We start from the raw sequence: 24893 nt of genomic DNA on the forward strand, positions 1-24893 counted from the left end.
CAAAATAGACACCAATACCAAATCCAACCTCCCCAATGCCCTAACTTGTCCCAATCCACACGTTTTGGCCTCCAACTTGCTCTTCCCTTCCTTGCACCTCTAGAATCTAGATAGATATATTAGATAGTAGTAGGAGCCTAGTAAAATTTATAAAGAAAAAAAAAAGTTTCAACTTGGTACCACTACACCACCTTTTTTTTCTACTTGAAAATTAATAGTGGATCGTACAGATTAATTTAGTACACAATAATATACTATTATTATTTAAAATACGAAGTACTACAAGTTTCCATACAAAGGTTTAAAAAAAATAAAACTGAACTTCCCACCTTTCCCAAGCATGGGTTCAGATTCCAAAATTTTTTGGTACTGAACAAACTAATTGAATAACTAGAACCAAATAAAACCACATTGCTTAGAATTTAAGATGCAGTAGAAAAAAGTGGCATGGATATCATGTAAGTAAATGTAGGAATGAACAAGTAATTAATTTGATTTGATGTAGAGATAACAAGTGAAGTAAAGAAAGCAAGAAGAAGAAGAAGACAACAAGGGTTATACTAAAATAAAAATACGGTCTTTTATCGTATTGTATGGATCCATCCACTCATCACTTAATAATTGCTCTTCTCTCTCCATTCTCTAACCACCACCACCACCGGCTTGTGTCCGTCTTTCGTCGTTTCTGAACCATATTACAAATCATAAATCACAATTCACAACACAAAACAAACCTTCTTCTCTCTCTCTGGGAATTGAACTTAATTAGAATGCCGGCTTGGTGGAATAGAAAGTGGAGCAAGAGCAAGGAGGAGCAGGAGCAGCCGGAGGAGGAGGATGAGGAGGAAGAGCCACGTGCCGCTTTTCAGCTGAATTTCATGAGCGGTGAGCGGGACAAGAACAAGGGTAGGAGTTGTAGTAAGAAGAAGACCAAGAGCTTCGACGACAAGGTCAAAGGGGTTCCGTTACCACTTCCCTCGCATAGTCTCAGCGATCCAATTCAATCATTTGGATCTGTTTCGGTGTCCGGTGGTTCCAGCATCAGCTCCTCCACCTCCTATGACGATCATCCAATTTCGCCTCCCAACACCAACAGGTTCTACCCAATCATTCATCGCATAAACTGCACTCGTTCTTTCCTTTTCCTTTCTCTCTCCACTCCCTTTTTCCTTTTTCTTTTTCTTTAAAAAGAAGATAAAATCACCGGTTTTGTGTATATGATTGTTTCTGTTCTTTCTTGTTTGTGACTGAAAATGTACAATTTATTCCTAGTTTGAGGAATCTGTTGATTATAAAAATTGTTAATAGATACAATTATACAAAGTTACTATCTAGCTCCTCCTCTGCCTAATTTCTGCTTTAGATTTCTCAGTTTTTTTATGAGGGATTTAAATTGTGGTAGATCAAAGTTTTTGAGAAAATGGCCCACCATAATTACAGCTGCAATGATAGGGTTTTTGGTGTGTCGCATTTATCCGCAAATTTCCTGCAATATCAAGGAATCTGATGAATGGTGACCACGACCATAATTTAAAACCTTGGTCTCAATCCTACAGGAAATTGCAGACAAATGCGGCTGATGTGGTCGCAGCAAAGAGACCTAATACCTTGACCTCGTGAACCGGTTGTGGACTGTTTTTTAAACCTTGGTTTTTAGGAATTGTATTGTAGGGTATGTGACTGTGATACGTGGTTGAGATTATAAAATGTAATTCTTAGTGCTGATGGTGTAAGTAACAGAGATAATATGGAGTGTTCAGGGTGCTTTTCCAATCTGGTGCTAAACTAATCCATGGTATTTGTTTAACATGCAGAGGACGAGAGGAGGTGAGGTTCAATGTGAGGTCAAAAAGTCCGGGTCCTGGGTCAAGAGGACCTACCAGTCCTACCTCACCGCTTCATCAAAGGTTGCATGCTTTGAGCCTTGACTCTCCCACGGGGAGTGAGTGTCATCCATTACCTCTTCCACCTGGCTCTCCAACTAGTCCTTCTTCTGTGCTTTCCAACGCTAGAGCAAATGGACATTTGGAAAATGCTACCAGCAATGTGTCCAAATGGAGAAAAGGAAAGCTTCTAGGACGGGGAACATTTGGGCATGTTTATCTGGGATTCAATAGGTAACTATTGTCTAACAAACTATGAAGTTTTTAAAATCTTTTCCTTTGACTTTCAAATCAACAGTTATAGTTCCGCACTTTGTCCTGCAAAGTGCATTTCTTGCTTTATAGGAGCCAAATCCTAAGAACTAAATATTACGGTGGTAATTGTTATTGGAAATAACAAATCTGACATTAAAGAGCAATGATGTTTACATAGTTATTTCATCGTTATTCTTTGAGAACATGTATTCGCCTCAATGTCTATATTCTGGACAGATTACTGAAACCATTTCTATTCTGCTTCCTATGTCTGACAGTGAAAATGGACAAATGTGTGCAATAAAAGAAGTCAAGGTTGTCTTTGATGATCACACATCGAAAGAGTGCCTCAAACAACTTAACCAGGTAATTCTGATATTTCCTAAGAAAATTTATACATGATGCTCTAACACATTATATTGTACTTTTGCAGCTCTTCTTTGCGCTGTTGCATTGGAGTTTGCTTTGATATGTCCAATTATAATTTTTTATAGTCCACAAAGTTATAACATTCTCTATTTGATTACAGGAGATAAATTTGCTAAATCAGCTTTCACACCCAAATATTGTTCAATACTATGGGAGTGAACTGGTATGCTAGAATATTCAAAGTTTAAATCGTTTTAACCATGTTTATACCTAATATAGCTGTGTGCACACTCAAAAGAGGTATTGAAGAATTTCCATTATCATGTATATAACTAATATATATACATGTTTTCAGGTAGAAGAATCACTTTCTGTATATTTGGAATATGTCTCTGGTGGTTCTATCCATAAATTACTTCAGGAGTATGGTCCATTTAAGGAGCCTGTTATTCAAAATTATACCAGGCAGATTGTCTCTGGACTTGCTTATCTGCATGGAAGAAATACAGTACACAGGTATTTTGATTATTCCTACGCAATCTTTAACATGAAATTTAGGCTTATTTATTCTCTTTCATATTGTTATCGTGGTTTTCTTTTGGCAGGGATATTAAAGGGGCGAACATACTAGTTGATCCTAATGGTGAAATCAAACTGGCAGACTTTGGAATGGCTAAACATGTATGTTCATCTTATCCTGTAAACAACAAATTGCTCCTAGCTCACTTCAGAAGTAAACTACATATATTGTTTCATTAGAAAAATAATTCACAACGCAAATGATGTAAATTAGGTGATAGTTGTTACTTAAAAGTATTTCTCTTGCTCATTGTTAAAAGTAGCAATTCTACTGATTCCTAGTAACAGATACATCTCCTCCTCTCTCTTGGATGCACAAGCTCCCTCACACTTTGTGCACTCCCAGTCTCTCACATAGAGCTGGAGAGCTGGCATGGCACACATACGTGACGCGACTATCACACATGAAGGATGCATTCGTCTCCTTCAAACACAAACTCTGTTTCTCTTCAGTGTTATAAATTTTATTAGATTTTACTGCTACAAAGAAAATGTGATCTAGAGAACTTAAAAAATGATTTGTATTTTGATTGATTTCTCATGCATTGTCTCTGACATTTTATGGTTCTGAACCAGATAAATTCTTCTGCCTCGATGCTTTCATTCAAAGGAAGTCCATACTGGATGGCACCTGAGGTAAATTGTTTTTTCTATTATTCTGCAATATTGAAATTTCTTTTAAAAGTGAGCATATTCTTCCCTCCTCTTCCACTTCTTTCTCACCATAGTTACTGGATAATGATATTCTCTTTTTTAGGTTGTAATGAATACAAATGGCTATAGTCTTCCAGTTGATATATGGAGCTTGGGGTGCACAATTATTGAAATGGCAACATCAAAACCTCCCTGGAATCAGTATGAAGGGGTGAGATATTGGATACTTCAGAACTAGCTTTTACTTGTATAACCCTGTTTGGTGAATATGAATGACCAAAATTGTTTTTATGTTGGACTGAACAGGTAGCTGCCATATTTAAAATTGGGAACAGCAAAGATATGCCTGAAATCCCCGAGCATCTTTCGAATGATGCAAAAAAATTCATCAAGCTATGCTTACAAAGAGACCCATTAGCTCGCCCGACAGCCCAAAAGTTACTAGACCACCCCTTCATTCGAGATCAATCAGCAACAAAAGCTGCAAATGTCAGCATAACCAGAGATGCTTTCCCTTGCATGTTTGATGGAAGCCGGACACCGGTATATATTCTTAGATATATATTTATTTTCTTTGAAAAGTCATGTTCTTACTTGCTCGTACCTAACATGCTGCAATTGTCCTGAAGTTTGGATGACTCGAGAAGTTATAAAGTGCTTGATAATATACAATGATGATGTACACACTGGATATCAATAGACTTTGCTATTATCTATATGCCAAATCACTTAACTTTTTCACCATTTTTATCTGTTTGCAGCCTGTGTTAGAGTCCCATTCCAACCGAACAAGCATAACTTCTCTTGATGGAGATTATGCATCAAAGCCAGCTCTTGCAGCACCACGTGCATTAAGGAGTTCAAGGTAAAATATCTACATGTTGTCAGTCTCATGAACGAATTGCATCTATGCTATTACTATTTTGGACTCACATTCTTCTGTAATTCCCTTGTTCAGAGATAACACAAGAATCATCACATCTTTACCAGTATCTCCCTCTTCAAGTCCATTGCGAAGGTATGAGCCAATGCATCAGAGCTGTTTTTTTTCTCCTCCTCATCCAGCTTACACCACAATGGGACAAAGTAGTTACACTTTGAATGACAGATCCTCATATCCAATGACATCAAATGCCACGTTTGCTCTTGATCCTTGGCATGAAACATCTCGATACAGAGCCAATACACCACCTGGTGGATCTCCAAGAATGAGACTAATTTAAGTTAAGATTGTAAATAGCTATAGAACCAAAATATTTCCACATCTCCCCAGTATACCTTGTGGTCTTTCCCTCTGAGGTTGAACTTCAATTTGGACTCTGAAGCACAAACCATCCAAAATATTCTGCTGGTCCATTCTTTATACAAGAGAACCATATACACGAGAACCAGATGACGGAAGAAATGATTCTGGCCCTATGCTCTCGGTGCATTGGATTGGGGAGACCATATTTGCTTGTAACAATTTCTTGATTATTGTAAATGCAATGTGCTTACTGGGTTTGTAGTAACGTTTATGTTGTATAATGATAGTTCATGGCAGAATAAAAAAAAGTAATTTTCATCGCCACTCTTTCCATTTTGAATCAGAAATTCTATTTGAGATTAGATAGGGAAATCTATTAGAGCTGGCCTAGAAGCGAGGGGTTAGGATAGTTTGTACAAGATTTTGTTACCATTATTGTATACCAAAAGAAAGATATTGTACAGGAGCGTGAACAATTTGGCTGATTGCATAATGGAGTCAGAAGTGTTTGGTTCACTTTCATATGAAACTTGAGGTAGAATTTGTTTGGGTTGGCCATTGGCGTTGGCTCACATTGGGAGAAAAAAACTGCCACTAACCTTTATGAGTTTGATTTTGTTTCATGTAACTATTGTTCTCTAATGTCATTATATGAAAAATCTCTTGGAAATGGAAAAGTTGATCATGCATCTTAGGGTCATATCCCTCGTTTTTTTCCCTCTCTTTTGCATCACGGTAGTTGTTGACCCAAGTGTCACGGATAGAACTTTTTTTTTCCGATCTTATGATTAGATTTTTTAATTTTATTATAGTTAAGCTGTTACTGTTACTTCTGCCATCAGTTCAATGCTTAAGTATGATGTATCTACCAAATTTATGCGAGAGGAAAGAGGGTTTTTTTTTTTTTTTTATGAAAAGAAAGAGGGTTTCAATAAAACCTTCACAATTTAAGAATATTTTAGGTAGAAAAAAACATTATGTTGGATCTTGCTAAGTGTACTAATGATGAATAAAAATATTAAATAATTTATATGAATTTTACAAAAATAATAATTTTTTATCCGTTTTAAAAAATATTAAATATAAACATCAAAAGTATATAATTTTTAAATAAATCTAATAGAGATAAATGTCTGCTTCTTATTTCTGTTTTTTGGGTTTTTAGAAAATAGTGTGATTTTAATTTGAACGATGCTTGTTGGTGAAGCAAATGCACAATAGTGGTTTTCTGAATCAGAAATATACTCGGAGAAAGAAACTGAATCGCTTACGCACGCGTTAACATTACCACTTTCTTACTTACAGCACAGCACTTCTGCTAACCTTTCGTCTTCAATTTCCCTTTGGATTTCATTCATTAGGTAATACACACAAATGACAAATCTCTCTATATTTAATTTTAATAATACTTTTTTTATTCTTAATGAAATGAAATCAATTTATATTCTTATTCTAATTATTAATTATTTTGTGGGTTTTTGACGTGTGTGTAATTGATTCAGATGGATTCGAGTTCGGGGCATCAAGAATTCGATTATTTGTTTAAGTTGTTGATGATTGGAGACTCTGGGGTTGGCAAGAGTAGTCTTCTTCTCAGTTTCACCTCCGATGCTTTTGAAGATCTCTCCCCCACTATCGGTCCGTTTTTTTATTTATTAATTACTATTGTTTTCTCCTCTGATTTGTATATTATAGCTATGTGTCTTATTTGATTTGATGATGCTTCCTGCAGGTGTTGATTTTAAGGTCAAATATGTGATGATGGGGGGTAAAAAGCTGAAGCTTGCAATTTGGGATACTGGTATTCACTTTGTTGTTATTCCTTTCATGATAACTTTGCTTATGGATACTGCTGAATGGTAGATATGGCTGGCATTCATGGAGGGTTTTTACATTGTTATGGGTGGCGGCCAATACTATATGTGATTGATTGTGCTTATGCTTCTTGATAATGCAGCTGGTCAGGAGAGATTCAGAACACTGACAAGTTCTTACTACAGAGGGGCACAAGGAATCATCATGGGCAAGTTTCTGTTCTCCATTTTTTGACTTTCCATCCTTCCCCAATTGTACATTTATTGGATTAGGTGAAATGCCTTGAATGACAACCTGGACTAGAATGTATTCAATGGATAGAATACTATTTAGTGTTCACAGGCACTGCTTATGGTGAATTCCTGTAAATTGAAATCTTTCCCATTTGTTTCAGTTAAAGAACAGTAAGATGTAGATTATGCATCACCATAGTGGTCTTCTTTGACATTTTTACTTGCATTGAAATAAAACTTGGAATCAATACTCGTTTACTTAAATTTGGATTTTAGCATTTTATTTAAGGACAATAAGCTATTTGGCTTTCTTAACATATTACCTTACTCGGGGGTAATCTAGTTTGTTCCGTTATATGCATTGAGCTAGTTAGTTCCTTGCTGAGAGGAGTTAACAGTAAAACTTTCCCATGTTAGGTTATGGAATTGCATGCTTATTCCATCCATCATTAAATTTTTTTCATTGCCTTGCTTAATCATAGCATGTGGTTACTTGCACCTTAATTCTTATCTTACCTCTAATTTGCTGACCTCTTCTGTGAAACATGTGGTGACCTGATGATTCTGATTCTTAGCATACTGTATCTATATCTACTCTAATCAAATCCAATTTTTATTGCTTTATTGTGAGAGTTGAATACCTTTCATGTTGCTTGGGAAAATTTTGATTTGAGAGCTGGTATGAATATTAGTGTGTAAATCCTGGAATCAGTTGGTTTGTTAGTGATTCTCTGTCATCTAGTTGATCTGTGGTAAATCCAAACTGGAATTTTCTCTCTTATTGGTTGGATTCACCACAAAATGGCTGCAATATCTGTATTAGGTGCAATGTGTTTAATGGTCTTTGGAAACCAGGAGGTGGCCCTTCCAAGTTAGTGTAGTGGTGAAATTTGACTTTGGATTAGCTGCTAATGTTGTTCCTCTAACTAATGCAGTTTATGATGTAACCCGGCGAGATACATTTACAAATCTTTCTGAAATATGGGCAAAGGAAATAGACCTTTATTCAACTAATCAAGATTGCATCAAGATGCTTGTTGGAAACAAACTAGATAAGGTATCTTTGTTTAAGAAGTTTACAATCATATGCTCCCATTATATAGTGTAGGATGTGTTCATTCTTGAGTTGTTCAAAATCTATATAATTCCAGTGTAAGTTTTCTTCCTTGGGACCTTGTATTCCAAATCAATTCAAATATTTAGGAAATTTTTACACAGAATATACTAGCAAATATCTTTCAACCAATTTATGTTTCATCTATAAAATATCTTTGAAGCAAATTTTGTTCTTTTCATTTTAGAGGTTTGCTGCAAGGGTGGGGGTGACATCCTTTGCTGCTGTGTTATGTTTATTGGAGTTATGGTGTTTTATGATGGGTTGTTAATACTCGAGTTTTAATCAAAATATTCCTCCTTCCATCTGTTATGGAACTCCATTTTGGCTGCTCAGCTATACAATTCTAGCTTCAACAATAGCAAGTGTCTAGTCAGCTACATGTCCCATTTGTTTCTTGTTCTATTTTCTGCATCATATCATAGCATGTTACTGAATTATTTTTTCTTGCATTCCATTAGGGCTTGGACATGCATAATGGTGATATGTGTTTTTCAGGACGGTGATAGAGTTGTGACAAAGAAAGAGGGAATAGACTTTGCCAGGGAATACGGTTGCCTATTTATTGAATGCAGTGCTAAAACTCGAGTTAATGTTCAGCAATGCTTTGAAGAGCTTGTTTTGAAGGTATGTGAAGCAACACGTACCCATTTCCTAACACTTGGGCAGTAATTGCTGTGCTTCATACAATTCATTATGCATGTAATAAGGTTACTATCATAGTGATATTTAAAAGGCAATGGTAATTTTTTTTTTTCATACTCTTTCTGTGTGTGTGCATCTGTGTGGTTTGAAACACAAAAATGTTTGATTTAGAAAATTAACCTCTGCAGTCACATGAAAGGAGTTTTTTCACAAGTTAAATGGTTGACGATATATAAGATATAATAGACAGAAGTTGAGAACTAAAGAAAATTTAGTTTAGGGGGCACATTGAAATGGATTGCATTTTTTGAATTGTGATGACCATGGTATTGCTTTGTTTGTTTTTCCTTTGGGTGTGTGCAGATTCTGGATACACCTAGCCTCATAGCCGAGGGCTCAAAGGGTGTTAAAAAGAACATTTTCAAGGACAGGCCACCCCAGTCTGATGCATCCGCAAGTAGTTGTTGCTGATTTGAAGAAGTTATTTCGCTCCAAAACCTGGATTTTAAGAATTGGATCTCCAAGAGAATGGAGCTTCATCCATTTTCTGAACCTGAACATAATTTGCTTGTTGTTTAGCATCAGAGAAAGCCATTTTATTTTTTATTTTCAGGTTTCTGTTTTGTCTTGAATATTCGATGTAACATAATGTTGATGGTTGGTTGTCTAATTTTTTTTTTACCTTTTGGGTTTCTTGTTTGTCTGAGTTACATTTAATTTTATATGTAGACGTTCATTTTTAAAAAAAAAATCATGGATAGTTGGATACCATCTGATACAAAGGGATAAAAAATTGACTGCTAAAGGGATCGAATTTAAAAATTAACTAATTCAAGTAATTTATTCTGCAAATACTTTTCACTAATAATTTTCTCAAATAAAACGCGTAATATGTGATTTTAATTGCAAGTTTAATGATAAATGAATCGATAAATATTTGATAAATTAAATATTAAGATTTTTTAAAATAGTTACAAATAAATGTCAATTATATACATTATACCTCTCCATAATTACAGATTCTTTGACTTGGATTTAGCCCCCCCCCCCCCCCCCCCACACACACACACACACAGATAAATTAAAGTAAATGATATTTTGGAAATATAGGAGCTAATACAGGGTTTCTAAAATTTTAAGGACTAAAATGAATGACTAACTCGTATAATTAATCTGGGAGAATGCGCTCCATTTAGGCTGTTACTTTTGAGTTTCAGAGTAGTGTAGGGATCTTAAGCTTTAATTTCCATGTAACTTTTCGCTTACGAAAACTTGGCAATGGATTATTATTATGGGATCGGAAGCAGCGGAAGCACACCATACTATCTCAATATTGTGAAGCACTTATAATAGATTGAGTATCAAGCAAATTCATGCCAAGAATTAGGAACTTTAGTTTGAAACAAATGTAAAAGTTAAGAACTTACTGAAACAGTTAAGAACCTAATGACAACCTCGCATTGCTCTTTAGTTCGGGACCACATTATCAAGCATCCTGTGAGAAATGATCGCCCAGTCCACTAACATTGGACCCCTTTTCCTTAAAATTCCAAAAGTAAGAACAGGACTTAAATCTTCACCATATTACTCCCATTAACTCGTTAGGTCAGGCACCTTCCTTGTCTTAGCCTAGGTCCTTGAGAATTTAGCATGAACAGTTGCTTATTTGGAATCATAATAGATAACATATATTCACTAAATGACTTTAGTGACCTCAAGATTTTTAAAGTCATTATAGGAGTTCATTTTCCATTCAAGTTATCAGATTCACAATACTTTCCTGTATGTAAGCGGTATGTGACCTTTTGAAGTATTGATAGTAGAGGTAAGTATAGTGGTAACGTTTTGATACACTACTAATAATTACATAGTGAAGTTACTTTCATATTTGGAGAGGTTACCAGTACCAGTGTCAGTTTATAGTAAATACTATCTAATATAACAGGATATAGGAACTAGGAAGTTCTACAGAAAGTGAAGACACCCCCTTCCTTCAAACCGAAGAGCCTAACAACCCCATTCTGAGCCAAGAGTGTGTAGCACCTAGACCTAACGCCCTAAACCAACTAGCTTGTCATTCAAATCAAGCTCGCACACCCAATGCCTCAGGTGAATGTTCCATTACATCCAACAATAAGAACACCTTTTGATTGACCTTGAGGTCCTCATTCCTTGCCTGCGTCATGAATGCATAGTTCACTAAATGTATGCAATGGTGTCTATCCTTTTTGCCCTCGGTTCTCCCAACTTGTACATGAACCCAATGCATGCTTGTCTATGGATTTGTAGAGAATTGAAGGGAACCAATTTGCAAAGTACCACGAATTGGTATGAAGTACTAATTCACAGTGTCAATGAGTTTCCATGGTTTTCACTCATCAACCTTGCAGCTTCCTTCGGGTCACATTCTAAGTGTCAATGAATTTATTCTCATATTCCGTGGTTGAATCATCTGACTGATGCTGTAATAGGGTACACATGCCTAACTGCCTTTTAAGGTTATTGAAAGCTACAAAGACTTGGCATTCTCAGAATATGCAAGGGTAGGAAGAGCATTGACCTTATATGAAGTTGGTGACAGAGAAGAAGCAATTGCAGAGATGGAAGACGTTTCAATATCTCTAAAAGGGTATCCAGGTATATTCATAGATAGAATTTTTGCACTCCATGATCATGCTGCAAAAGGAAAACTCACTTTTATCTAATTCTACATTTTCCCCCCAAGCAGAAATACATGCAGCTCTTGCAGCAGCCTTATATGCAGATAAGCATGCCGCTTTGCTTGCTGAAAACCAGTTTGCCATTGCAACTCTTCTTGATCCCCATTTTACAGACCTTTCATATGTTAGAGACACAAAGCACCGGCCTCCAAGTTTGATCAGTTCACTGCAGCACTTCATCACACTATCTTAAGACCTCACAGGATATCTATACGTTTTGTTTAAGCCATACTAAGCAGTGCCAGCTATATGATGCATAAAATATATACTCGCTAAGAGCAAAGTGTATCTTACGTAATAACAACAATTGACTCGAAAGTCCGGATATCGGACGCTAGAAACTAATTGTGTTCTCAAATAATCTAAATCGTATAAATTAAATAATTTCAAGTTTTTGTCTTGAGTTAAAAATTGTTTGTGTTTGTGTTTAGAAAATAAACTAAAGACAGACAACAATTTCAAATAAAAAATATGTGAATTAAAGTGACTCGAATTATGATTTCATGTATACCATTTTTCTCCTAATTTCTATTTTAATTAAGAATTCTCAATTATCAATTAATTGACTAATACCTCTTATTTTAATTCTCAGTCTATGATCAAGGTATGAGAATATCCTTCCTCCTAAATCAATCATGCATTGATCATTTTATAGGAACCAAAAGCCAATAAATATCTTTTTAGGGACCATATCCTATGTGTTTTTAAAATAATCATATTGTCGTATTCGATCATAGGGTAAAGCCCTCCTCCTAGTTACCATTCCAAAATTTGAATCCTTGACATTTCAAGTTCATTGAAGTCAGATTATTTCTATTGTGAGATGAAGGCTGTCTGAATGCTAACTAGATATGCAGAAGAAAAAAAATAAGGAAACAGGTAAAAGGGGTTGTCTTTCTTGTTCTTAATAAATAAATAAAAGTAAATAATACGTGCACCCACGAACACTCGCAGAAGTGTGACACCATAGTGTTGCGGATAACAGTCTCAACAAAAACTTATTAAGGGAGGAGAAATACATACAACTCTGCACTTTACAAAATACAAATAATGGACAAAAGAAGATATGTAGTTGTTGTGAACATCCTCATATTTGTCTAATAAAAATTGACAATACTCTATAGTTTATACAAATTGCTCAAAATGGTTGTTTGCACTTTGTACACAACTGTCTGTAGAAATTAAAAACAACCCAATTTTAATGGAAAAAAAAATGACAAGTGAAAGAAAAATAAAAGGAGTGAAGAGCAGGAAAATTTGACACAATGTTAATACATGTCCAACATTTGAGAAATTATTAAATGGTTATGGACCATCACCTGTCCAGAACCATCTAATCTTCACGCAAAAAATTGGGATTTTCAATTTACAAAAAATAATTAATAACAATCAATTGATGGGAGATTGATTGGGACCATGAAATAATTTCTCTCTACCTTTGGACAGTTTTTATATAACTATAATATGATAGCATGATGTTGCTTTATGAAAAGGGAATTGATAATAAAAAAAACCAACATCATGTAAATCATCTCCTTCTTGGCTCATTTGAAACTCATCTTAAAACATCCGTTCCATTCAAAGATGAAGAGTAAGATGAAATAATCTGCACACTATTATCAGTTGTCTGGATATTGAAGTCTGTAACAGTATAAATGCCATCATTCCTACTTAAAGAAGAAACGGAAGATGAGGCTGCAAAAGTGGTTGCAGCAACAGTATAACTCTGTTTTGTAGCAAATGCTAAATGGTGAGTCTCTATTGACATAGTGACGATTTAGGTGTCAGATGCCTTGCTAGGGTCAATGGATATGCTATTCAAGTTACTCAAATAAAATTTCTGTAAAATCTTAGAAATAACTACCAACAAAAGGGATGAAAATAAAGTAGCTCCTTGCACTATAAACCTAAAATATTGACAGGAAGGACTATGCTGATTACATTCTGTCTCCCAGTGATAATGAGCGGCCAAAACATTAGTCCTATCCAGTGTTATCAATGGTGGATGGCAGAATATGGTGGAAGGCCAAAACTCTGACATATAAACCATTGCAGCCTATAGCACTGCCATAGCGGGCCTCCCATCACAAATTGCCTATCGCAGTTGACAAAAAACCCACCATGCCATTCCGCCATGGCGGTCATAGCGCCACCATTTAACAACACCGGTTCTTCTATCAATTTCACAGGAGGAGATTTCTAACTGAACTTGGTCACCCAATCCAACAAAGAAGTTACCAAACCACAGTATGACCTGGATTGTAGAAGAAGCTCCTCAATATCTGAACCGCTGCCTAATACTCTCAATTCTATGTGGACGAGGTCGAGCAGGAACTGTCGAATCAGTTTCATTCAAGTCAAACTTGCCACTGTTATCAACACTTACATTGCCATATATTGGGACAATTCCTTCTTCAGGGACATCTCCTTTACAAACCGGACATTCCCTGACATCTGAATAAGCATACGACAACTTATGAAAGCATGGCCAGCAAAACAAGTGACCACAACAGGTCAAAACCGGATCTCTTGCCCTGTCCAAGCATACATTACAATGAAACAAATTTGTTGCAAAACCCTCACCCTGACTGGTTTCCACACCCAATGCTTTAGCAACCAAATAGCTAGCCTTCCTTTTACACGTTCTCCCATCTCCCACCATCTCTCCTCCAACATCAATACCACCAAACTCTTGATGCAACCTTTCTTCTTCGGCTGGTAGATCAGCTACTGTTCCCAATTCTCCTGCATAGTTAGTTACCTGAATTGGAGCATGACTCGGTCGCTGCCTCTGACGCTGCCTAGCCCTGAAAACTACTGCTTCTAGGCATCTAATACGCTCTTCTATTTGGCCCAAATGCTCCATCACAAACTTCAATTCTATGCACAGGTTTGTCCCCTCAACATCTCATTTCAAATGTTCCATCCCCTAACAAATAAAACCAAATTAACGTTTCATACATCATACACAACAAATGAATGATTACCAAATCATAAACAAGATCACCACCAGGCCCACATCATGATTCTTGCATATATAGGGCACAATGGAATTGAGGGTCACCATTCACCCACATTTACTCAAGCCAATCAAACATTTCATACCCAAAATTTGTATTGCAACAAGCATTCTTGATGTGCTTTTACTTTGCAATGATAATTTTAGAAAACGTAATGATCAATGTAGATTCATTTTCTCCTTTATCTCATTTTCTTTGTATCTCTATTTTTTATTTTTCATCACATCACATTACATCATTTATCACATCTATCACTTTTCTCTCTATTTTATCTTTCTATTTCTCTCTTCCATCCGCTCATACACCCTAAAATGAGCGTCCGTTATTCTTTTCCCTTTTAGAACAATTCCCGGAAATTCAGCCATTCAAGGAAAAAAAACAGAAAAACAAGATGTAAAGAAAACATGATTGATGAAAACCCCATTAGAGTAAAACACACAAAACAATAGATGATTGGAAAAAAAAACTTGATTCGAGAAGAGAGCAAAAGAACTACCTAAATACTGTTGATAAATGTTCTTCTGGGGCAATGACAAATTGGGGAGCTTGTTCTTATTTTGATCGAGAGAGAGAAATATTTTGGGAGAGATTGATTATCAGGTAATGAATGGGGCTTTGAACTCAAAAAGTGTGTTTCATGAAAGCAAAAAAGTTATGTTCTTTGGTCTTTGCGGAACATCACAGGAATGGAACGGTTTTTCAGAACATACAGAGGATTTCTTTTTTTTTTTCCTCCAGTGTTTTTTACCCGTCTCGTTCCACCAACGGTGTCTGGTTTAAAAGGACGTTTGACTAGATCGGCTTAACAAATTAGACTTGGTGTGTGTTTGGTTTTCAGGTTTGGAACCACTAAATTTGAGTTTAGAACTCATCAAACTTGACTATTGCTTTCATCAAAGTGTTTGACACTTCCATATTAACATGATTTAATGGAGTAAACTTGATTGATATTATATTGAGTAATTTTTTGTATTGGATTAAAAAATTATATTAAACTTTAATTCTAATTTAATTTTATGATAAAAATATTTAAACATAAATTTCATCTAAATACTTATTTAATGTCTTCTATTCTCACATAAAAAAAATTATGTCAAAAATCGTGACTCACAGACCTAAAACAAACATATTTTATTTTAAAATATTTATTATTAATTTTTAATTAATCTATGATTAAAACATTTTCTCACTCTTCAACTATGCAATGCAATAGTAATTGTCAATTTTTTCAAACTTGAATTTCAATCATTTTCAACACTCATTTTACAAATCACATTGTACTTTTGCAACAACTTCTCATTTTCTCTCCAAATGTTGATCTTTTAATTTTACAATATTTTTCAATAACTTTCATAGTACACCTTCTCCATAAAAAATACCTTTATAGTCACCATCATAATTGTCCCTCCTATCACTATTTTTATCAATTATCGCAATCATCATAGTCAATTGTCATCACCTTTATCATCATAATCTTTATTGTCATCACTATCACCACAATAATCATTGTTACAACTATCATTATGATTGTTGTCACCATCATCATCATTATTAATAATCACCACCATCGTCGTCAATCACCACCACCTCCACTGTCATGGTTGTTAGAGACGACAACGATAACAACAACAATGACCACTGTCATGGTTGTTAGAGGCGGCAACAATATCAACAACAACGACGATGACGGTCATGGTGATCATGATAATGGTGATGGATTAAAGATAATTAAAATATTTTATGACGTGATTTGTTTGATAAGTCTTTTAAAGATTTAATAATTATATTAGATTTTAATTTAAATTTTTAAATATTTTAATCTCAACCATCTATTATTCTTAATAATGATCTAATAGTCGTTATTAATTTATTCTTATATTGTCATATAAGAAAGTATTCTCATACAAGTGATGAAGCACAAGTGATAGGATATAAATGGTTAATGTGTTAAAATTAAATTAAATCGTTTAAATATTACACCAATGTGATCCTTGACGAAAATAATTCCTAATTTAAAAGTATTAGATGGTTAACATATATTAATAAGTGAAACTTCCATTAAAAATTTGTCCTAACCAACCTATGCATAACAAAATAAATGTGATTCCACCAACCACATCCCCACAAAATTGCAATATATGAAAACCCTCCCCTGCGACCAAAACCTCTCAAACCAGAATAAATGTGCTTCCACTCAAAAACCTTCAACCAACAAATGCCTATCCCCAAAACATGTTCCAGATGGCCATATACATTGTTGAAATCTGTAGTACGAACCCATGCAGCTTCAGAGTTTAAATCCAGTTCCAAATCAAATGAGATAACTCAATATAATCCATCCCATGCAAGCAAGCCCCAGGTTGGCTACTCCACTGCACAAAAGAATATTTAAAATGTTTCCCAAATTTTTTTTTTCCAAGCCCAAGAATAGAATAGAACTTCCTGTAGAATGGAGTGAAAATCAAACATTTTTTGCCTAAAAATAAAAGCACTCCTTCTATTCCAAAGTGTCCATGTTGTAGCACACCAGATCGTGACCCATAAATCTTTTTGCCCAACCTAATAAGCCCCCTGATGGTGCTGTCGGAAGTGATCAGAAGGCCTCTCAGGTAGTACATATCAACACCAATTCATTTGTAACACTGATGCAAAAAAGGTATAACTCTCGAACTTGAAAAAAAAAAAACGTGAGCCAAAGTTTCCTCATGCTCCTGGCATGATGGACACAAAGAATCCAAAATAGCATGTTGAATCAGCCTCTTCTTCAAATTATACTTTGATGGCAACCTATCCAATAAAAGCTTCCACACGAAACATTGTAATTTTGCCAGTAATGTAAGATTTTAAGTACTGGGAAATGACTCATCGCTTTGCCCACCATAATACAAGTCAAATAGAGTAGCATAAACAATATATTTACTATGAAGTTCTCTTCTTTTCCTTTCCTCTTTTTCTTGATTTTAGGATTCCATTCATGTTTAGTTAAATCTCTTTTTACTAATGGTATAATTGGTTAATAATAATGTTTGAACCTTGATTAATTTATATATTCTACGAACATTTTCTCTTATTTTTAGTATCAATTACAATGCTTAGTGTTTTTATATGCTTGATCACCTTTCAAATGTTGTGCTGGCTCATTTTTATGATACTAATAATGAGATATAAGTAGTATGCTTGCTGCGTTTGGTAACATAATGAAGTTAATCCAGGGAAAAACAACTTTGGGCAATTGCTTCTTGCACTCCATTTTTTGTTTCCTACACTTTCAAATGTTTTAAAATTCTAATATTACCCGCCTTTATTATGGAATGATCATTCTGAAAGTATATAAGTATTTTAGAATACCTATTATAGGTATTCCACGTTAATTGTTTTGGAATATGATTTTTATAAAAATGGAATGAAAGGAAAAAGAAATATGTGCATAAAATGAAACAACTATCCCAAATAATAAAAATTGATATGTAATATACGGTAAATTGTAATGCAGGAAGCACAAGTGGGACATTTCCATCTATGTCGAATCAATCCCCCTTTGTCAATTTGATTTGCCAAACAAGATAAGAGCATATTTGACTCCTTTCTCACTTGTTATAAAAATTGTTTTCTAAAATAATTTACATCACTCAATAATGAAGTTTTCATTCAAAATTTATTAAGTTTTAAATATGGTTTTAAAAAAAAGTGTTTCAAATACAAAAAACAAAAACAATAGAAAAATGTTTTCTCATCTTTTTTTTCTGTTTTCTGTGTATACTCTATTCAAGTACTCATGAAACAAACTTTAGAAAATAGAAATGTGTTAAAAGAAACAATTACTTTCAAAATGTTTTAAAGGGCCAAACAAGTTTTAAAAAAAATAGAAATTTTGTTTTTGAAAACAGTAAACAAACAATGCCTTAGTCTCCTCCATTAATCATTTTCTCTTGGCTTGTGACTTTCCCCACTCTGCCTCTCACTACCAAGTTGAACTCCATGTTTGATGTTCTTTAGCTGACTCTTGTAACTAGTAAGGGTAATATTGAGCATCCCTGCTTCCTTACAAGGAAGATTATGTAATTTTGTGTTAATTGGAATTGAGACATGCGGTTGAGAATTTGGTACAAACTTTCACTTTTTCTATGAGCGAGTTTGAATCCCCCTGATACATTTTTTATACTATCAAAGATTGAATTTGGAATTAACAACTAAATATATTTCATTTTTTATACTAATTGAATTTTATATTTTCATTTTTTAAAAAATGTATTTAACGAATTATGCATTAAGTACAAAAATGATTATTGACCTCCTTTTTATCTTAAAGTTGAAGGTGACACTTATATACAGTTGTTCCGAAAAGCGAATTATTTAGCATCTTTATAATTAATAATTTTCTGAACAAATTATACAAAGACACTCTGTGAATTTCTTTCAAAATTCACGTTATTTCTGTCTTTTTAACTTTATAGCAACGGTTGTAGGAAGTACGTGTTATAGGTCTGGTTAGATAAATTTCTCAAGAAATAATATTACAGACAAAGATAAGAAAAAAAATATCTAAGTTAAAAATCAACTTCTGAAGAAATTAATGTTTATGGAGAAGTTATTTGATTTTTTCTTATTATTTTGTACTCCTATGCATTCTTATGAAAAAAATTATTTTGTGTCCTAAATATAAAAAAATAATGTCAGTATAATATATTTTAAAGAAGTAAAAAGAATAACTGTAATGAAAAAAAAAGAATATCTAATGAATTTGAAGAAAACAAATTGTTGAATGTAATTTATTCTTTCTTCTTCTAACAGAGATGTAATTATAAGTGTTACTAGTAATTGGTAAATGGCACTTAACTCCTTTTCTTTATACTGTGATAGATGCTAGCTATATTAATGCTCTGGTGGTACTGAAATTGTAGTTTTACACGGCCCTCATTCCTCCACAGGGACAGAATCCACATTCACTTTTTACAAAAGAAAAGGTCGATATATAGCTGTCTCGAACTTGCTTAAGATATGTTTCTGCAACTACATAATGGAATTTTGATTAATATAACCTAAGATGAAAAATCAAAATAGTGATATATATCGCTTTGGATTCATGCATGGTACCCACACAAGTCCATTTGTCATTGAGAGCATCAAGTGACACAAGACTGGTTGTGGCTACTTGCTGCCTATAAGGAAACTTCCTGGTTACCTTTAAAGCATCTTATATACCCAAGCATTCACTTCAGTATTTAAAATTACATAAAAAAAGAAAAAAGTAACTCTTAGTGGTATATATTTATATTTATTTCTTAAACTATTTTTATTTTTTAAATGTTATTTTTACAATATTTGTAGGTAATTAATATTAATATCAATTTGGTTCATTATGTTTTCATATTTTTCTGGTTTGGTCATTTGAGTTTTAAAAGTTTCATTTTGATGGTAAATGAATCTAAAATGATCATATCATTCATTAAATGATGATGAAATGTTAATTTTATTATTAATTATGTTTTCTTGACGATTTATTTTCTGATAATTTAATGCATGTTTGAATTGTCGGTCCCAACATATGTTTACATCAACCTCTATTTTAGAGAAGCATCACATTTCTTGTTTTTGCGGTGAATGTGTGTTTTTGATGTCATTACACCTCAACCGGCAAAACAAACATATTCTTAAAACTTCAAAAAAATTGTTTGTCTAAATTATTTAATAGGTACCAAACAATTTGATTGAATACTTTAGGCAAACAGTTTTAAAACCCTAAATTATTTCATACATATTAAATGCTTTAGGCAAACAGTTTTTCTTTTTTGTGATTTTGAATCTTCAAAAAGATGAACAGTCTAAAAATATACTAAATTAATGTCAAAATATTATTTAATAGATGTGGAATGATCATTTTGAATTCATTTACAAATTTAAAGACTAAAATAAAAATTTTAAAATATAGAAAAAATGAGAAAACTGAATGGATCAAAATAATATTTTAATCTATTATTTATAACACTTTCTATAATATTTTTATATATTATTACAATCAAATCATTTATGTTTTCGTAACCTTCTCTCTTCTTATTAGAGATTATTCATAAAAAGGAATATTACTTTTCTTTTTTCTCGAATATCTTTTCATGATGTGAACACATAGATATTTTTCTTGCACGTAAAATTTGATATTAAAATTAAAGCAGCTACATCAATAAGTGTGTCGGTCACAAAATATTACTAATTAAATTAAATAATCCCTATCAGTGTTAATTATTTTCGTTTATATAAATTAATATTCAGTCCAATAATGTGCACTATTTGTTATCTCATTTAATACTTTCATCCTCAGAACAAACGTACAACACCGCGAATGTAAATGTAACCTACGGAAAGCCGAACCTTATGATTGTAATTGTAGCTGTCTCTTCAGCCACAAAATCATAACCCTTGAGATTTTTAATTTTGATATAAATTGTCTCCATAAAAAAATTGATATAAATTATCTTTAAAAAAAGTTTGCCATAGATTATTAATGAGAAAAAAATTATGCGTAAAAAGTTTTATACAATCATTCACTTATAATTTATCATATATAATAAATTTATTATTTTTTAATATAATTATGTTAAATTAATTTAAATAATAATTTGTGACGAAGTTATTGTTATCATGTTCTCTAAAAGAATGAGTGTATATTGATTATTTTATTTTTTTATAAATATATTTTTTTAATTTTTTTTAACAAATAAATAAAAAAAGAATTTCTAAAAAGTTAAATTAAATAAAAATATAAACTAAATTATATATAAAATTATACATATAACATAAATATAATATATATATATATATATATATATATTGAAGAGAGTTAGCATCATAAGCTATATATAAGAAAAAACTTTCTCAAATACATTTTATATTATTGTATAAAATTTATTAAAAATTATAAAGGTACTATTATAATTTATTAAATAAGAAGCGTGATCTAAAAAAAATAGAAAATTTTAAATTATTTTAGTCAAAAGTAGAACTGTTCAAAAGAGTTTATTGCTTGCATTTATCTTTTTAATTATTATAATGATATTATGTACTTATTTGTATATTAAAATATTGAAAAGACCATAAATATGTACAAGTAAATTCTTATCGGTTACTTCAATCCACCAATTTTTTGATAACCCAAAAAGAAAAATTTTAACTATTTTTATATCCGTGAGAATCAAAAATACTTTGAGAAGATTTATAATAACTACGTTGTAATCTCCTCACTCAAGTGAGCTACTTGATTATTTTAAACTCATTTTTTGGTTCTTGATTTTACAAAAGCCATTTACTTAATGTCAATAAAAAAAAATAAGATAAAAAAATGAAAGTAGTTTTTTTTAATAAAAGAAAAGACTAAATTAAATCTTTAATTTTCAAAAAAATATAAAAAGTGATTAACTATTAATTAACAATTACAATCTTGTTAATCTAAAGATTTTCTCGAAAACGTATCTATTGTTAATTTAGATTAAAATGTAACATAAATTTATCTCACTTCAAATAAAGGGTCCACACAAATACCTTTTTTTTTCACTTCAAAAAGGTGAAATTCATCATGAAATTTGTTTAATTATTTAAAATAATTAAAATTAAAGAGAGAGAGAGAGAGAGAGAGAAAATACTTGATCAATCATATGGTGATGTACATATAGTGGCGAGCAGTAGCTTACAAACACCATAGATAATTCAGATTAGATCCCAAGCTGCTTGCTAAGAGGGAAGCTATTTCAAAAAATAATGAAACCTTGTCAAACCAAATGGATCCCACATAATGAACCATGGAAAGCACCACAACAAAATCCATATGGTGCACTTCCTGACACTATTTGTCTTCCCCTTGTGCCGTGTGGCAAGAGTGCAGACAATTAGTTTTCCATGTTAAAAAAAAATCAAATAACAAGAATTAGGCACCACAATCGAATACCTTTTGGCAAAAAGAAAAACAAAAAACCTACACCAACATATAGCAAAAGAAGCATTGCCCCCCTCTTGCAAAACACAACCCCTTCATGTCCCCAACAAACATCAAAAACATAATTTATGAGTAAGTTAGCAAAAAAAAACCTACCAAAACAAACAACTTCTCTAATCTACAATATCAATTCTTATTCAGCTTAGTTTCAAAGTCCTTACTCCTAACTAAACTCACAAGGCACAACCCAAGTTTGTTCACGAAAGAGATAGGTTACAAAAGAGTATTTACATTAACTACTACTTAAACAGATATAAACTAAACCAAGTCAAATTAAACTAAACCAATTCAAACTAAAACTAACCCTACATTATCATATTTGTACAATTTTTTATTTACCTACCAAAGTAAAAAAAAAACTTCTACCACTGCAAAATATCTTCCCAATTATTATTTTCATCAACATTATTATTATCACCGTCAACACCAGAATTGTTTATATAGCTCTTTACTGAGCAAACATCTCCGGCTGCGGGGAAATTCTCCGCCCCGCCCTCACCACCGCGGCTGGTCGTTCCGTAGGTCTCCAAGAACTGAACCCTCCTTCTCATGTCATCCAATTGTCTTTCCATGAACAAAAGTCTCTCCTTCAGCGTCAAATTCTGCTCTTCAAGCTGTGCAATATGGGTATCTTGTTCAGCAACCCTTTTGTCCAAGTTTTTATGTTCTTCACCGGAATTAGGGTACACCATTTCGAACCTGCCGGCGCCGGAATCACAATTTCCTGGCCGGAGCCGAATAAGGCCCTTCATGGAGCCGTAGCCGTTGAATCCCCACTGCTCCTTCGCAGCCTTCTCGTCGAACGTCGCCGGAGACAGAGACGCCGCCGGCAGGATCGCCGGGGATGATGTCGCCGCCTCAGGAGTCGGCGGCGACACCATGCCGCCACAATTCTTCGTCCGGATTATGAACGACGTTGTGTTGCGCGGAGCGAACGGCGGCGTGAGCCGATTGGCGGCACCGCCGCGGCCGAGAATTCGCTTCGGGTGGTTAATCCGGCAACCTTTCGCGCCGGAGCGGATCACCGGCGGACCCGAACCGGTTCGGTAAAAGTCTTTCCTTTTGTTTCCAGTTACCCGACCCGGATGCGGATTGAACGCCGTAGGGTGAGGGAACACCGCCGCGTTTTCCGGCGGGTACGGCGGCCAAACGGCGTAGTTTCGGTTGTTTTGAAAGATCTGAGAGTAAGGCATCATTTCGTGCAGGTCGTTCATGTAAAAAGAAAGTCACTGAAAAAATTTCACAAGAAAATGAGACACAGAAAGTATCAAAACAAAGAAAAATTAACAAAAAAAAAGGTTTAAAAAAATCACAAAATAATAATAATAATAAATAAATAACCTGAAGGTTTCGTTCTTTTTTTGGATTAATTGTCGTTGGCGCGGAGTGAGTGGAAACGGTGTCTGAGAATTCGTGACCGAAAGGGAAAAACTAATTGCTCATTGATGATAAAGAGGGAGAAAGAGAGAGAGGATCAACGGTTGGATTTGGACTTTGTTTAAATGGACGGTAGAGATTTGATTGGGTTGTTCAGATAAGAAGAATCGGGTTCTAAAGGGTTTGGGAAAAGTAGAATCACAATTAGTGTAGTTTGGTATTGCATATTGCAGTGTGTGATTATCACTTTTTTCTTAAATTTTTTATAATGCCACTGCTATGTTTAAGTATCAATGGATTGGGCAATTTGTAAATTGTAGAACACTATTATATATTTATATATAGCCCACTCAAGACTGAAGTACCCCATTTATTTATTTATTTTCTTTTTTACATATACATTGGGAAAAGATGAAGTGTCTTGTGTCTATTGGTTAGTTCTATAAACAGACGATCTTCCTATAAACTTGTGATTAATTTTTATTTTATTTGCTTCTCTTGTTATGTTCAAAATCTATTTATGTAAATGGCAGAAAACAATTTCCATTTGTGTTTAAAAGGGTGACATACCGTACATTGAATTAAGACAGGATAACTATTTCCTTTTTTGTTTATATATATATATATAATAAATAGATTGATTTATAAGGTAGTTAAAATTTGAATGATGATTTCAAACACTATCTTTTTAAATTATTTTATTAATATTTTCCATTTTATTTTTATTTTTCTATCGTATCATGTCACGATCGTATTATTTATGATACATGCATATTTCTCTCTTAATGTTCATCAACATGTTTAAGATTTAGAAAGGCAAAATAAATGTAAGACAGAATGCAATATAACAAATTTAGTAGAATAATTATAATACTAACCATGAATTGAATATTTATTTGTTTTTTTAATAGGCTAGTTTGTTATGTCTTAAAGACTTTTTGGATGTCCTAGAAATAAACCTTTTCAACTAAATAGGCTTTAAAAAAGTGTTGGCCGAAT

At 33.5% G+C, this 24893-nt stretch overlaps 5 protein-coding genes across 6 annotated transcripts; 3 read left to right on the forward strand and 2 right to left on the reverse strand.

Annotated features, from left to right (window-relative positions):
- The first annotated feature begins 555 nt into the window (after nucleotides 1-555).
- Nucleotides 556-5310, forward strand: LOC100780004 (mitogen-activated protein kinase kinase kinase 3). 2 transcript variants are annotated; one of them, XM_003531404.5, is made up of 12 exons: nucleotides 556-1096; nucleotides 1815-2117; nucleotides 2417-2504; nucleotides 2668-2730; nucleotides 2863-3023; nucleotides 3113-3188; nucleotides 3663-3722; nucleotides 3844-3951; nucleotides 4047-4283; nucleotides 4502-4605; nucleotides 4699-4758; nucleotides 4849-5310. In XM_003531404.5, exons 1-12 carry the CDS (start codon nucleotides 771-773, stop codon nucleotides 4961-4963), a joined length of 1701 nt encoding a protein of 566 aa, XP_003531452.1. In that variant the 5' UTR covers nucleotides 556-770; the 3' UTR covers nucleotides 4964-5310. The 2 variants fall into 2 exon arrangements, with proteins under 2 accessions (XP_003531452.1, XP_006585362.1); XM_006585299.4 differs by having other exon boundaries at nucleotides 4699-5310.
- A 956-nt stretch (nucleotides 5311-6266) lies between these two features.
- On the forward strand, nucleotides 6267-9392 carry LOC100526880 (uncharacterized). The gene is given in 7 exon segments (NM_001248507.2): nucleotides 6267-6347; nucleotides 6489-6624; nucleotides 6719-6787; nucleotides 6944-7009; nucleotides 7970-8091; nucleotides 8647-8775; nucleotides 9157-9392. Coding segments are annotated over 6 exon segments (630 nt in total). The 5' UTR covers nucleotides 6267-6347; the 3' UTR covers nucleotides 9265-9392.
- A 1893-nt stretch (nucleotides 9393-11285) lies between these two features.
- LOC100780016 (uncharacterized) lies at nucleotides 11286-11706 on the forward strand (the record flags this gene model as incomplete). Its single annotated transcript, XM_006586327.4, has 2 exons — nucleotides 11286-11430; nucleotides 11522-11706. Coding segments are annotated over 2 exons (330 nt in total), but the record flags the coding sequence as incomplete, so codon positions are not given.
- A 1445-nt stretch (nucleotides 11707-13151) lies between these two features.
- LOC100780540 (E3 ubiquitin-protein ligase RMA1) lies at nucleotides 13152-15456 on the reverse strand. Its single transcript, XM_003532838.5, has 2 exons — nucleotides 15030-15456; nucleotides 13152-14442 (listed from the first exon to the last, which is right to left on the reverse strand). Exon 2 carries the CDS (start codon nucleotides 14377-14379, stop codon nucleotides 13789-13791), a length of 591 nt encoding a protein of 196 aa, XP_003532886.1. The 5' UTR covers nucleotides 14380-14442; nucleotides 15030-15456; the 3' UTR covers nucleotides 13152-13788.
- A 7175-nt stretch (nucleotides 15457-22631) lies between these two features.
- On the reverse strand, nucleotides 22632-24169 carry LOC100781082 (uncharacterized). The gene is made up of 2 exons (XM_003532839.5): nucleotides 23859-24169; nucleotides 22632-23746 (listed from the first exon to the last, which is right to left on the reverse strand). Exon 2 carries the CDS (start codon nucleotides 23729-23731, stop codon nucleotides 22880-22882), a length of 852 nt encoding a protein of 283 aa, XP_003532887.1. The 5' UTR covers nucleotides 23732-23746; nucleotides 23859-24169; the 3' UTR covers nucleotides 22632-22879.
- Nucleotides 24170-24893: the final 724 nt, after the last annotated feature.

The sequence above is a fragment of the Glycine max genome, chromosome 8 (genome assembly GCF_000004515.6).
Source record: "Glycine max cultivar Williams 82 chromosome 8, Glycine_max_v4.0, whole genome shotgun sequence".
NCBI classification, from domain to species: Eukaryota; Viridiplantae; Streptophyta; class Magnoliopsida; order Fabales; family Fabaceae; genus Glycine; species Glycine max.

Coding starts and splice junctions, on each gene's coding strand:
- LOC100780540 (XM_003532838.5), bottom strand. CDS start 14,379: ATGGAGCATTTGGGCCAAATAGAAGAGCGTATTAGATGCCTAGAAGCA.
- LOC100780004 (XM_006585299.4), top strand. CDS start 771: ATGCCGGCTTGGTGGAATAGAAAGTGGAGCAAGAGCAAGGAGGAGCAG. Junction 2,731..2,862: donor AATACTATGGGAGTGAACTG/GTATGCTAGAAT, acceptor ACATGTTTTCAG/GTAGAAGAATCACTTTCTGT. Junction 4,284..4,501: donor TTGATGGAAGCCGGACACCG/GTATATATTCTT, acceptor ATCTGTTTGCAG/CCTGTGTTAGAGTCCCATTC.
- LOC100781082 (XM_003532839.5), bottom strand. CDS start 23,731: ATGAACGACCTGCACGAAATGATGCCTTACTCTCAGATCTTTCAAAAC.